The sequence below is a fragment of the Phyllostomus hastatus genome, unplaced genomic scaffold (genome assembly GCF_019186645.2).
Source record: "Phyllostomus hastatus isolate PE091 unplaced genomic scaffold, TTU_PhHast_1.1 phas_contig_86, whole genome shotgun sequence".
Lineage (NCBI taxonomy): Eukaryota > Metazoa > Chordata > Mammalia > Chiroptera > Phyllostomidae > Phyllostomus > Phyllostomus hastatus.
In genome coordinates, this window is record NW_025333977.1 from 10,308,496 (window position 1) to 10,321,659 (window position 13,164).

The following is a 13,164-nucleotide window of genomic DNA, read 5'->3' on the forward strand; positions in this document are numbered from 1 at the left end:
AACAAGTGTTTAAAGGGAAATTTCAGGGGCATTATCTAGGGGGAGAAAGTCACATGAGATTTTTGGGGAAAATACATGGCAGCATGGGAGAAAACCACAGTGCCAAAGGAGGAACTACTGTATTAGCACAGAAGAGACAATACAGATCTTAAGAAAAAGAAATAAAAGTGAGAAGACATATATTCAAGGCAAAAGCTCTTAGGGTTTGCATTTTGGTGGGGTGGGGCGCAGGGAAAGAGTACAGAATGACAATGTAATTTGGTTACTATACAAGTAAAGCAGTGAACTTATAACTCCTTGATAAACACTGGCTTTTTTGATGTGCAGCTTAGACAACTGGGTGGAGGATAACATCAGTGCCCGTTATAAGGCTTAATTTTTCTGGCGGAAGCAGGGTGGGGATGCGATGAAAGATGATTTTCGTTTTAAAAATGTGAGGTTCAAGGTATCTGTGGTACTGGAATGCTGCTGGGCAGAGTCAGACGACAAGCTTAGAGTTCAGGGACAGCTTCGGTTTTGAAGCTCTTGCTCAGAGAGCTAAGAAAGCACAGAAGTACAGTCACAGAAATAAAATTACACAGTGAAATCACAACAGACTGAGAAAAAGCTAGCGAAGAACTTAGGGGAAAATCGTATTTAAAAGGTGGGAAATGGAAACCTGCAAAGAAGAAGGAAAAAACCAGGTAGGAGAACCAGAGCGTCCTAAACTTTGCTGCACAGGGATCTTTGTAAAAATACTGATTCCTGGCTACCAGCCCAGACTTTGTAATCTAACAAAGGTATGGGGTGTGATCGTGCCATCTGGGCTTTAAAAGGCTGAGGGTGATTTTAATTTGCATTTGGGAATCCCTGATTGAAGAAAACACGATGTTTTAGAAGGAAATGGTTAAGGGTGAGTTTCTGAATTAAAATCTGACAGAAAAGGTGACATTAGTATTTTTAAATCTTTTTTATTTCCAAATATTCACTTACCTTATTTTTTCTATTATATCTTCCAAAAGATACTCCACAACCGGAAATGTAAAACCAGGTATGTGTATCATTGGACAGTTACCTATTACGGTAAACAAAACACAAGTCTGTACTCAAATGTTTATACTGTACACAAACAGTATAAATAGGATAGTCTGTTACTTTTTTCAGCTTCGAAAATGGTCCTGAACTTTTACAGCTCTATCCTGTTTTTTCCCTATCATCTAGTTCCATAAAAAGCAGCCGTCTAGTCTTCACTCAGCTCCTTCTTACTGCTACTGAACTGTACATACATCTCACGGTTCTAAAGTGACGCAGAATACCGAAGGATAAAGAATTTTAACTGGAACACAAAACCCATTAGTCTGAAGTCTACCTTCTCTTCATCAGCCAAGACGGTGCCACCAGACTCTCTTTTACTGAGATCTGCATATGAAGCACTGTTCCCGTGGCACACAGGGTTAGGAGGAGGAAAAAGTAGTCAAAACAAGAACAAACCTAACACTATATTGTTACTTACTATTTTAGAATCATTGGTGAAAAAAAAGATTCTTGGAACTTTTTAAATGTTATTCATATTCTGTACCAAACAAACAGTACACACTGTAAGCCAAGGTCAACAGTGAGGCAGAGGTCACATCTGAGGTGGCATCAGAGCTCAGCCTCCGACTCTCCTAAGTCTGAGGAAGTCAATGTGGTTCTGGACACCTCACGAAACACACACACATAATCCACCCAACCAGACTCACAAGGCCTGGAGAGTCAGCTAGGCTGAATACGAGAACATGCATGAAATACGGCTATATTCCATTTTAACTCCCTCCCTTCTCCCCACCTTCCCCAATTATAAGCAAGAGAGAGTCGTAATTTTAAAAGAATATACTTTGCAGCTAGTCAAACTTAGTTTCAAATCCTCCTGACCTGTTAATTAGACAACCTTGGGTGAGCTACTTAACTGTGCTGAGGCTGTTTTCACATTGTAAACATGAAAATAACAGCATGTACCTCCCAAGGTACTATGAGAATTAATAAAGTGCCAAATATACTTACTGCCTGGCATATTGAAGGTATTCCATAAATTGTCGCTAGTATTGATGTTATTAGCAAACTGCCACTCTAGCCTATGGCAGCACATAAAAGCCACAAAAGAATCACGAAAAGTTTATAAAATTATTCAAATTTGTGGTTTGATTTCATGGATGCCAAGTTAATTGTCTGGTAATTACCTAAAGTAATAACCATAAACTTTACTCACCAAAATATTCCGAAAATTTCTCAGCATTCAGAGTGGCACTCATCAGTATTACCTTCAGGTCAGGTCGGTAACTGAGAAGATCTTTAACAACAGTCATTAGAACGTCCGACTGTAGATTTCTCTCATGGATTTCATCAAGCACGATGTGGCTAACACTGGACAAATGCCTAAAGGCAGAAGTGCGGTGAAGAGGGCAACTCAGTACGAAAATTAGAAAACGGAACCCAAAATCAGTAACATCCAATTTAATAACTACAGCTTTTCTAAGATTTAACTAAATATTCTGAATTTAAATACACTCACGGGTCTGACTGGAGCCACTGAAGAATGATTCCTGTCGTACAGTATAAGATAGATCCCTGTTTCCTTGGCAACCGGCTGTGAATAAAAGACACAAGTTAACAATGCTTGGTTTTCTTCACTACAAACATTTAAAAGAAAAACTTCGATTAAAGAAACACTTAGTTTTAATATCTACATGCTTTATTTCCTAGTTACAGGAATGCCCACCATGATAGGGTAATAAGAAACACTACATTCAAGTTCATTATATATTACTTTTGTTGTCATAACATTAATAATTTCACTTTAGAGGTATAACCATTCACATTCAGAAAATTAGCCATTACTTATGGCCTAAACTTCTGTTCAGTAATGGGAAAGCCAGTTGATTTAAAAAGGCAAATGGAATCTTGGCCTCTAGAGAAGACCCAAGAACATACAGTGAAGTGGGGTAGGGGGTTAAAGATGACAAGTTCAGTAAAGCTGATCAGGGGCTGGGGGGTGGTATGAAGGTACAGGACATCAACTCCTTTCAGGGCAAGTGAAGGTCTTCTAATGTATGTCCAGGAAATGAGTTATGCTTCTAATCATTTCACAATATGGAAGACATGAAAATGGCAATCCAATACTGAATTGGGGTTAAAAAATGACTGTGGGTCGCAAGCCACCTATGTTTCAGTTACTTTAAATGTTAATTCTAATAGTAATAATCAGCAGAAAAATGGGCGCAATCTTTTTTTTTTTAATCTCCAGCTTCAATTTTTGACTAAAATCTACTTGCAAACAAGTGAACATTCTTTACCTCTGCAGACGAATTTGGTATCCAGTACTGTTACCACTGCCACAAGATTCTGCCCTTTCTGCAGACACTCTCTCTGCAACCTTTAATTAAAATACAGTTACAAATGTGATTTCCTTTAGTACAATATTCTGAACATCCATGAAAATCTGTGATTGCTACGAAATTGTTAATCTGATTTTCTCGAGTTAAAAAAAAGAGTTATTAAAATCTGAGCCAATACTGTGTGAGTGAGTCCCTTAGGAGCTGCAGACTACTTGGTTGTGCTTACTTTTCATTTCCTCTTAAGATCTCCAAGGTCAAGTTCTCTCATCACTATTTTCAAAATGTCTTTCTACAGCCATCCTCTCATTTTCTCTCCTTTTGATTTGTCTTTTTTAAAAGAGCTTACAAAATTTGCATGGAATTTGAGAGTAAATATATGTTGATACATTCTTTTTTGTTTGTTTCTTTTTGTTAGAGACTGGTGTTTCTTAATTCCTAGTATCTTAATACCTGATGGTGTTCTCAAAGTTATGGCTGCCAAAAGTTAGCTCTGGATAGATGAAATGTTGTTATAATCGACACTGATTTGAGTAACTGAATGTAACCAACAGTCATCTTGTGACAGAAGGTTAAACAGAAAATGACATGTATTTTAAGAAATAATGCTTCAGAACTAACACTTCGCAATCAGTATATCCCATATACACAATTATTTCACTTTATAATACTTACAGGACTATCCATTCAAAACCAACAAATCTTGGAAATTTTGTTTTTTAAAAAGCTACTATCAATACTACCCTAAAAAATGAAAAATAAAATGAAGGGCTTTATTTAAAAAGTGAGAGATAACTTACTGAAATGGCACTAATTCTTCTAGGCTGAGTACACACTATCCTGCACGCAGATCCTTTTCCTCTTTCGATGTAATTATCCAAAATGAACTGAGTCACTTGGGTGGTTTTTCCACAACCAGTTTCACCACTAATTACTGTCACCTGGTTATTATCGATCATATTTACCAATTCCTATTACAAAAAGAAAAATAAGTGAACGACATCGCAAGTTAAAGTCTAAAACGACAGTTACCGAAATTCTATGAAACTGAAGGTAATTGCCTCTAACAAACACTAACGCTTTTTAAATTTTGTTATGTGCAGTGCTGGCAGTTTGGATATCTGGATCTACCAGTTTTCAAGAGCTAAGCACTAAATTATAAAAAAAAACAGAGTCAAGGCAGTGTTACAAAAAAATATAGCGGAAAAAAACAAAAAAGAAATAGCTTATAAGTTCCAGGCATAAGAATTAAAATGAATTAAGAAGAATGTTGGCGTGGGACTATTGAGTATAAGGCAAATAACAACTAAAGACATTAAGGACTTATATTATAATTCATAAATATGGCTTTGTCTATAGGATAAGTTTTATATATTGTTTTAAAATACCAGAATATAATTTAAGGTATTTCTTTCAAATACAGATTTTAAACACCTAAGTTACCAAAAAAACATTTCGTGAAAATTAGTTTTTAAACTCTAAAGATTTCAGTTATGGACATAATATGAGCAAACTTCAGAGATATTATTTCATGACCATTTTTTTCTTTTTGTTTTTGGTCAAATTAAAAAAAAAATGAACTTCCAAGAATATCCATTAGAGAAAGGCTCATTAATTTATATCTCTTCTTAGGGTAACACTTGGTAAAAAAAACTTTTATTTTAAGTATTTTGCAAATCAAATTAAATTGTGCATAATCATTTACCTTTTGCATTCCAAATGAAGGCAGCTTTTCCCTGAAATGCTAAAATTAGAACAAAATGTTACAAATTTTCACCAAAAAAACAGAAATTATAACCTGATAAAATATATCGATATGCTAGAATACAGAAGTATTTGTATTGCCCCACAGCTTATGGGAAATATTAAGACTTAAAAAAGAATTTTACTAAAAAAAAGCTAACTTAGTTATCCCTTTTGCTTTTGAAACATTGAAAAATAAAATTCTATCACATCCAACAGAGTAGAGATGCCTTGTTGGAGTTAGTGACAATGAAATCTATCATCTAATAGCATTCTTTTACATTTTTTCTATTTGTTTTATGTATTCATCTTAGATTTGATTTCCACACCAGGTTCTTTTCCTACCCATATCCACACCATTTATTAATGCATTAAGCACTGAAATACACTGAAAGATTATTTCTGGGTACTTGCCTTTGAGTATAAAAGACAGCTTAAAACAGTATCAGCAGTAATAAAATTTGGTACTGTCACTTAAGAACTGTAATCTTAAATCAAACCTGGAGTCTCAAGGTCTTCTCTCTGGGCTACCACAGATCTAAATGAAAAACCTTTACATAAAAAACAAGTAGCTGTTTCTGACACATACAAGCTACTCAACAAGATTTTGGTGAATTACAATTGGAATACGAGAGACGACAGTTTCTTTTCTGTGACTTTTACGTAATAATTTCTTTCTAGTTTTGTAAACTTCTATGGATCCCCATACCCACACTACATAAAAATGACATACACTAAGCAGCAGCACTATGGTTTACACTGAACTAGGTATATCATATAATATAAAAAAAACCTTCAGTGGTATAAAAAAATAAACCAGTTTTAACAAGCCCTATTTATTGAAAAGAAAATTTGCAAAATTAGAACTATCCTAGGTAATCTAGTATATTATTGCCATGCTTGTTTTTTAATTTCATGAAACATCATCCTTACTAATTTTTGCCTACTTGATTTGTCAAGATGGAGAAAGTGTCAAAGTCCCCTAATACCATTTACTGAGATATAGTTGACATATAACATTGCATTAGTTTCAGGTGTAAAATATAATAATCCACTATCTGTATATATTGTAAGATAATCACAATAAATCTAATACCCATCACTATACATAGTTACAAGCATTTTTTCTCGTGAAGAGAACTTTTAAAATCTACTCTCTCTGCAACTTTCAAACACACAACATCCAGCACTATCACTAACTATGCTGCACATGCGCTGCTTGTCACGGTCAGGTGACTTGTGCCAATGCTATAAAACTGAGTCAGTGCATTATCACTAACCACGCTGCACATGCCCTGCTTGTCATGGCCAGGTGACTCGTGCCAGTGCTGTAAAACTGAGTCGGTGGTGACTTAAATGAATTCTACTGCTCCGAGATAACAAGTCACCATACTTTTCTTTGTAATTCCTTTTATTATAATTTTTAACATATTTAAAAATATTTAATTTCTAAAAATAGTAATATCCCAAGTAAATGGAACTGTCTTAATATTTAAGTATATACAAGCCATCCTATGAAATTTGAAACTAGCATTAACCATATTTGATTTCTATATACACAAATACTGCTAAAGAGAGAATTACAACCCAGTATTCTTTCCCAAAGCAAGTACACCTTCTATTTCTTAATTCCTAGCTGCAACCCTGAGATGAGGTGATGGGGATAGAAACTGAGGACAAGGAGTGCCTTATGAGCCTTTGGACAACACAGCACAATGACAGGCATCTAGCAAGTGGAAAATTAGTGTTTATTAAACAAATCACGAAATAAAGTAAAAACACAGCACATCACACCAAGAAGAATTCAAGAGTTGAACTCTTAAAACACATCTGAATTTCAGACCCGGTTCTCTTACTAGCTACGCACCTTAGGTCACTTAATCTAAGGTTCTTTTTCCTCGTCTATAATAAACGAGTATAATCCCACACAGGGCTGCTGGGAGGTTTAAATGACCAAGTACATGTAAAACTTTTACAACCCTATCTGGCCAAAAGGAAGATGACCGAATGTTTTTGTTTCGCACATTTCTTCTCCTAACTTTCTCTGTCCTGCATTAGTTACTCAACTTTAATTGAACATTTGACTTCTGTCCCCTACACAAAGTAGAGAGTAGCCAATTCCCCTTGTTCCTAAGGCAGTAAAAGCTCTACTCTCAACCACGTGATGAATGGATTCATCTTGAAATCTCCTCTGTCCTTACATTTTCACTCAATAGGAATAAAAAAACTACACAATCTGGCTCCTCGACAACCTCAGCTATCTGTTCTAAATAGGATATCCAATCTTAATCAGCAACAGGGAGTATACCCTTTCTTTCCCACAGGGAATGTGACTGACAGTCTGCCTTGGTCTAAAACAGTAGTATTTGCACATTAAAGATATGGCCCTCAGAATTTTCACCTTAAAAAAAAATGTACACACATGAACATTTCTTTACTTCTATCTCTAGAACATCCACAAAGCATACAACTTTATGTTTCAATAGGAAGGACCTTAAAATATCTTGCCTAACAGGAAAAGAAAATACTGAAGACGAAAAAAAAAAAGGTCAGGACAATTTTAGTTCCTGTCACAGTCCTACCTTTAAAATGTTGAACATAAGCAAATCATGTAACTTCTGAGGCATTTAATGTCATCATCTGTAAAAGGATTAAATCATCTAGAAGAAACTTCACAATTCTAACCACCTTGTCTTTTATGACATCTCCCTAAACTGGCCCAGAAAAGCTAAACTCAAGAGTGATTTTTTCATTTGAATCACCATTTTCAAATACTTTTCTCCTCGCCATATAAGCTACCACGGATGAGATAGGCTGCTGTAGGTTATGTGTTATTCCAGTCCTGTTGCTTTTCTCTACTTTATGGGAGGAAAATAATTCTCCGAGGGAGGCCTGATGAGGAATCCCACTGATCTATTCCACGCAACTAATTCCAACCATAAATATATTTTTATCGAGTTTGAGAAGACAAATAAAATGTTTTCCCACATCTTGCTTCCCATTACCTGCATTTCAATATACCGAGGGTCAGTTTTTTTCTTTTGTAAATCTTCCAATAACTGTTGGTCTAAGGTTACATCTGGTTTATTTTCTTGCAAGAGATACTCAGAATCTCGGTCAATGTATTTGTCCCTGATTCTAAATGTCCTCTTTTCTTGATTCATCAATTTTTTTTCCTGATCCTCAAATTTCTTCTCTGAGTATGGTTTATTCTCAGCAGGAGCTTCAGTACCATATCTATTTTGACCAAAAAAAAAAAAAAAAAAAGAAAACGACAAAGACAAAGGATTAAATAACCAGAAACAAAACAATATGCTGTTGAATTATTTCAAAAATCACCAAAATCAAAAGCTTTTATCTTTTTCTCTTAGTAGAGCAATTATCAAAACACTTATATTTTTAAAGTAAACTAAAATTTTTCCTCCTTCCAAATAGATAATGCCAGTTAAGTTATCCCTGTAGTAATGAAATTTTTTAAAAAATTCACACAAGTCATTCCTCCTTTGCAATGGTGTGGTGTTTTCATGAGCCTTGATAAATTTTATAACTTCATTTCTTCCTGCTACCTTTCCTGAGCTATAAATGGGATGCTACATTACACAGTCCCAGAAAAACTTTGACTAATTTTCTCTCTAAATGATGCAGTTTGTGATTTTCTTAAAATAGCCCCAATATAACTTCTTATAGGTCTCCCCCAGAAGAGAATTTTGTTACTAGAAAGATGATGGGGATGAAAAACAATAAATAATAACTTAATAAATCTCATATGCAGATAAACTATTCCTATCACTTAGCTTTTCTGTAGGAATGAATATGCCATCTAATTTTTACCCTTTCGTCAAATCTGCTCCATCTACATAAGAAAAAAAAATACTTTAAGGCTAAATTTCACTTAGTAAAATAAGTCTAAAGATGTAATTTTTATTATCATTTTTCTTCTAGCCAATGCTATGGAGTAAGTGTCACTCTTGGCCCATCTTTTAAAAGAATACTTTTGTTTTACCCATGATCTTCAGGAGCAAACCAGGATATCTGTGATTCTGAATCTTTATCACTCTTAGCTTGGACAGAGTGTAGGAGCTGCACAATCTGTTCTTCTCGATGTTCGTCCATGTGTACCACGGCTCTCTATTTTATGCAAAGAAAAAGCATCCTCATCAACATAGAAGGCAAGTGTAAAATTATTTGATGAAAAATAAAGGTAAATACATGTTCAACAACCATATATAAAAGAGTTAAGTTTCCCCACACTTGCCCTCTTGCCCAATTCCTAGACCTGGTGCTAACATTTTCATACATATCCCTCAAGATCTTTTTTTCTACTATATATAATAGTAGAAAATTAGCTGTAATGTAATTGCCAAAAAAAAAAAAAGATATTTATCTTCCTTCCTAAAACTCTGATTTCCCTTACCTCCTACCCTACCCTCACATTTTATGATTTTGTTCTCTTCAATTTTCACAGATACCCACAATTAAAGTTAAAGAAACCCAATATTCTGTCTAAAAACAACTACGTTAAAAACTGGAAATACTACTTTGGTTGCAATTAGCATTTTAAGAGCCTTTTAAACTTCTTACACTAAAAAGAGGAATAAATTGAGAAGAAGGCTGAGCTGAGAGAAAACAAAATGATCATGCTCATGAAGATGACGGTATGACATGACAAATGATTCCGTTTCTTCACAGAATGAGAATGATAAAAAACCACACCAGCCTGGCCAGGTGGCTCAGTTGGTGGAAGCATCACCCCACATGCCAAAAGTCTGCAGGCTCGATTTCCAGTCAGGGCATATACCTAGGTTGCGGGTTCAATCCCCATTTGAGGCACATGCCTAAGGTTGCAGGTTTTGATCCCAACCAAGTCAGGCATGCACAGGAGGTACCCATTCAATGTTTCTCACATCTGTGTTTTTCTTTCTCTCTCTCTCGTTCCCTCAAGTCAATAAATGCATCTTTGGGTGAGTATAAAATATACATATGTGTTTGACATATATATATTTTGTGTGTGTGTATATTCCTTTATGTGAGAAGTGGCCAACATGTTTGAAAGCCACTGTCCACCTCCACACTCCACACCTCAACACACTCCACAACCATGCTCTTACTTTCAGTTCCTCGAGTATGCTCTTCCTGAAAATCCCTTTCCAAACCTCAAATCCCAAACACATACACACTTTGCTATCTTTCAAGTTTCAGCTTAAGGGTTATATCCTCTTGAAAATCTTCCTGATCCTCCTAGAGTTAAGTAACAGCACACATTCTCTTCATTGTAATACTTTAACATTGTATTCTAACCATCTGTAACACCTAATACCCCACTATCTCTATAAGGTAAGAACTGTTATCTGTCGTATTAACACAGTGCCTAAGATGTTATCTCAAACATCCTAGGTCCTCAGTAAGTATTTGTTGAAAGAGTAAGAGTGTATCATTATAATACATTCACTTGGTGAACAGAGATTACTTAAAAAAGTAAAACTGATGGAAATGGCTGAGAGTAAAGGCAGGATGAGCTAATTATTAAATAATGCTCATATATAGATAGGGAAAATGGAGACATTTTAGAGAGTGGAGTGGTATGAGAGCTGTAAGAAAAAAAGCAAAAATAAGTTATGTTTCCAAAAGTCATAATTACATCAGATTGCTGACTGAGCGCAAAAAGATAAGTACACAGAGGGAAACTTGGTATATTGAGGCTAGATTTCCAAGGTCTCTGGAACACATGTTAGGATGCCACTGAAATGAATTAGACTGAGACAGATGTGAACCTGCTTCTAATCTCAAGTTGAGAGCTAGAGAATGAGATGACTTACTTTTTGCTTTTAAAAGATCACCATGAGTGGCTCTACAAAGGACAACTAGTGGAAGCTAGAAGACCAGTAAGGAGACCAGGAACAAAAAACAAAATGGCTCGACCTATGGTAATGGCTGTGGTTCGATTGGGATATATAAAGTAGGCAGGACAAATCTGCTGAAATAAAAGAGAAGAATCACAGATAAATCCCATTTTGGCCTCCGCAAGTGAATAAATTGTAGTGGCATTTACTAAAATGGAGGTTTGAGAAGGGGCTGGAAATCAAAAGTTCCATAATGATGCATCACACAATTGGTTTCAGGTGGAAATAACAATGAAAAATTATTACAGATTTATTTAACTTCTCATCCTTTAAAGTCTTATTTTCCCAATTAAGACTGTATGTTACTTCTTCCGATTCCCATAGGAACATAATAAAACCTTGTGTAAAACGAGTAAATGGAATTTGATAGAGAGTTCTTGTAAAGTTACTGTGGGTTTGTGGCTGTTTTAATACTTAAAACAAAAGCTGGGCTATTCTGAAAGCTCTACATGCAAATCAGCGCTTGGCAGCTTTTGTTACCGGCAGCCCTGTATCTACTGCAGAAGGTCGCTGGTTTCGAGTCCATCAAGCAAAAATCTTCAATAAAACTGACCATAATTACTTTAAGGGAAAGGGCTGCCAAAGATACTACGGTAATGTCACCCCAATGGAGTTATTTTCGGTTGCAACCTTAAATTAACATTTGCTTTGTCCACAGTTCCCTCGTCCTGAAGGAAAGTATACGTTCAGCCTCCATAAATCCTAACAGCTTCAAGTAAGAGGTGCATGGCTAACGTTTAGTTCTACAGCATCTTCTGCAGGAAGCTTTAGCATAACACCTTTGCACTTCATAGTCACTACACAAAGCACTTATACCAGTTAAGAAACCAAGAAAGAAGAATAAAATTAGGGGAGGCAAGAGAGAAATGAGAAGCTATTGTGCCTTGCATTATCGAGTCTCGGATTACCTCCTGCCTCTCGGCTTCCTTGTTCTTCTGCCCCTGTTTCTTTGCGTACCACAAGCCGATTTCGCGGCCTTTCAGGTGTCCAGGATGTCGGCCGCGGCCCCCTCGACCACCCCCTCCTCCGCCGCCGCCGCCTCCGGAGCCTCGGTTCCCTCCGTGGCCCCCTCCATGACTTCCTCCACAGCTCCCGCCGGAGCTTCGGGGCCCACCATCACGGCCCCAGTTCTGATGGTAGTCATAGCTCATTGTCCCAGCGGACTACAAAGCGTGAGAACCTGTAACCGCTAGAAATGGCGACGGGACCGGAAGCGAGTGTACGTCCACTTCCGCTTTGCTTCCGGCCCAGGGCGAGAGGGCGGGTCCTTGAGCGTCACAAGGAGCCATTTCCGGTGACGTCACCGGCAAACGCGAGGTTGGCTTAAAGTGCAGTCTACGTGTTGTTTCCTTGGCTGTGTACTTAGGTGCGACGGGAGGGAACGCGGACAGAGGGCTCACAGGTTTTATTTTCCTACACCCAGCATGTGAAGAACTGAGTTCCACTTTCTTACTCTTTGTGGTAAAATCCGGAGTCTGTGTTCAGTTAGTAAATATCGACACAGTAAAAGAACCTGTGGGATGAACATTCTCTCCTAAAAGTCCCTAAAGAAATGAGTTCATATTTTTTTTCTAGTGATACGCCTTGGAAACAGGTTGGTGCATGTTTCAAATATTTAATTAAGTAAAACAATGTCCCTGCCTTTTTCGAATGCTTATCACTATTTACTACTACCTTTAGCCAACAGCATAAGAGAAGCATGTCTTAGCCAAATTCAGTGCACAGCAGTTAGACAATTAAGTAAAACATCAGTTGAAGAGTCATGTTCATATGAAGTTACCCATTGTTGATTGACCAGGCCACTGTTTTCAAACAAGGCACTAAGCCACACAGGCTTGGATGTTCACCAGGGGATATCAGTTTATTTAGACATGTAACTGATTTAAAGGCACTAGGGGTACTCACTGATAAGACAAGCAGGGCATCAGCTTTCATTTGTGTGCAATCTTGAGAAGATAAAGGCTAAAGAAATTAGTGTGCAGCGAGTTAAGAAAGGGAAATGCTACACGCTGGGAAGGGGTTCAGCATACTGCCTCAGTGGCATAAAAAATATTGTGAGCAGAGGCATTTGGTGTCCTGAAATTGCTTATCTGCCTAAAAGCAGAGCCTCCCTTTGGCTCTTTTGAGTAGAAAGGAATGGAGGTGGGAAGAGTGGATGGAGAGAAACTAGT

The 13,164-nt window shown here is 36.8% G+C and overlaps 1 protein-coding gene across 1 annotated transcript in view; it reads right to left on the bottom strand.

Moving 5' to 3' along the window:
* DHX36 (DEAH-box helicase 36) overlaps positions 1-12,193 on the bottom strand; it is a 33,690-nt gene extending 21,497 nt beyond the window's left edge. The window contains exons 1-9 of the mRNA XM_045851233.1: positions 11,902-12,193; positions 9,097-9,221; positions 8,099-8,330; positions 5,056-5,094; positions 4,151-4,321; positions 3,312-3,391; positions 2,531-2,605; positions 2,228-2,394; positions 973-1,054 (exon numbers count right to left, since the gene is read on the bottom strand). Coding sequence (XP_045707189.1) covers positions 973-1,054; positions 2,228-2,394; positions 2,531-2,605; positions 3,312-3,391; positions 4,151-4,321; positions 5,056-5,094; positions 8,099-8,330; positions 9,097-9,221; positions 11,902-12,144 — 1,214 coding nt within the window. The 5' untranslated portion in view covers positions 12,145-12,193. The remainder of the gene's footprint in view (positions 1-972; positions 1,055-2,227; positions 2,395-2,530; positions 2,606-3,311; positions 3,392-4,150; positions 4,322-5,055; positions 5,095-8,098; positions 8,331-9,096; positions 9,222-11,901) is intronic.
* Positions 12,194-13,164: the final 971 nt, after the last annotated feature.